Below are 1,094 nucleotides of genomic sequence, written 5' to 3'. Positions count from 1 at the left end.
ATCGATTGTTAGTATTTAGTCGCCTATGGAAAATATCGGTATCGGTCTGGTGCCGCACTGTTTTTCACAGTTTTCTCCCTCTTCTTTCGGAAACGACCAAACGAGACAGGAGCACTAGCTCCCACTAGCTGTGGGATTACTACCCGAATGGATACATATTTCGGTACAAGGCAGGCCAAACGCTCCGCGTCTAAGGTGGCCGCATCCACTGCTGGAACCTCCGCCGCTGCACCCGCTACCGCCGCATCCACTGCTGTACCCGCAGCCGCCTTAATTGCCATTGTGCCCGCCGCTGCTGTACCCGCTGCTCACGTGCCCACTGCTGTGCCGGCCGCTGTGCCCACTGCTGTGCCTGCCGCCGCAGTATCTGTTGACACTGTGCCGGCCGCTGCTGACGTGCCCACTGCAGTGCCGCGGCCGCCGTACCCACTGCCGCAGTACCTATTGCCGCTGTGCCCTCCGCCGCTGTACCCGCTGCCGCCGCTCCCACTGCTGTGCCTGCCACTGCAGCCGTGCCCACCACCGCTGTGCCTGCCGCCGCCGCACCCGCCTCTGCCGCAACCGCCACTTCCGCACCCGCCTCTGCCGCACCCGCCTCTGCTGTACCCGCCCCTTCAGTATCCGCCACTTCCAGGCCTGCCGTTGCAGTACCCGCTGCTGCCGTGCCCGCTGGTTCCGTGCCGGCCCCTGCATTTCTCTCTGCTGTCTCGGCTGCCGCTTCCGAGCCTACCGCTGTCCGCCGCTCGCTGTACAGTCGGTGGCGATTCGAGCCACTGGTACCTCCGTTATTACTAGTGCTCTTCATCTGACGATGACGCCTGCTGCCCTGCTCGATGCCTTGCATGCCACCATGCATACTGTTGGCCGCATCCTACTGACTCTGACGTTCCCTTGGCCGCTGACCAATGGGAAGATATGCCTGCCGTAGTGCCCTCCGTGCCGTCTTCCGCTACATTCATCACGCCTGCTGCTTCTACCTCCTTCAGTCCGGACCAGCAACAACTGCCGCCGCCACCACTGCCGCTGCTGATGAGGTGAAATTTAACCTGTACCATATATATAATAACTGCCCTGTAATGACCGGGTTCCACTTT

At 61.4% G+C, this 1,094-nt stretch overlaps 1 protein-coding gene across 1 annotated transcript; it reads right to left on the bottom strand.

The window, feature by feature from the left end:
- Positions 1–235: 235 nt before the first annotated feature.
- On the bottom strand, positions 236–856 carry LOC124460775 (glycine-rich protein 1-like). Its single transcript, XM_047012367.1, has one exon. The coding sequence runs from the start codon at positions 854–856 to the stop codon at positions 236–238; it is 621 nt and encodes a 206-aa protein (XP_046868323.1).
- Positions 857–1,094: the final 238 nt, after the last annotated feature.

The sequence above is a fragment of the Drosophila willistoni genome, unplaced genomic scaffold (assembly GCF_018902025.1).
Source record: "Drosophila willistoni isolate 14030-0811.24 unplaced genomic scaffold, UCI_dwil_1.1 Seg10.1, whole genome shotgun sequence".
Taxonomy (NCBI): domain Eukaryota; kingdom Metazoa; phylum Arthropoda; class Insecta; order Diptera; family Drosophilidae; genus Drosophila; species Drosophila willistoni.
This window is presented reverse-complemented; position numbering and strand designations above follow the sequence as displayed.

Excerpts from the sequence above, each read along its gene's own strand:
- LOC124460775 (XM_047012367.1), bottom strand. The coding sequence starts at position 856 with ATGCATGGTGGCATGCAAGGCATCGAGCAGGGCAGCAGGCGTCATCGT.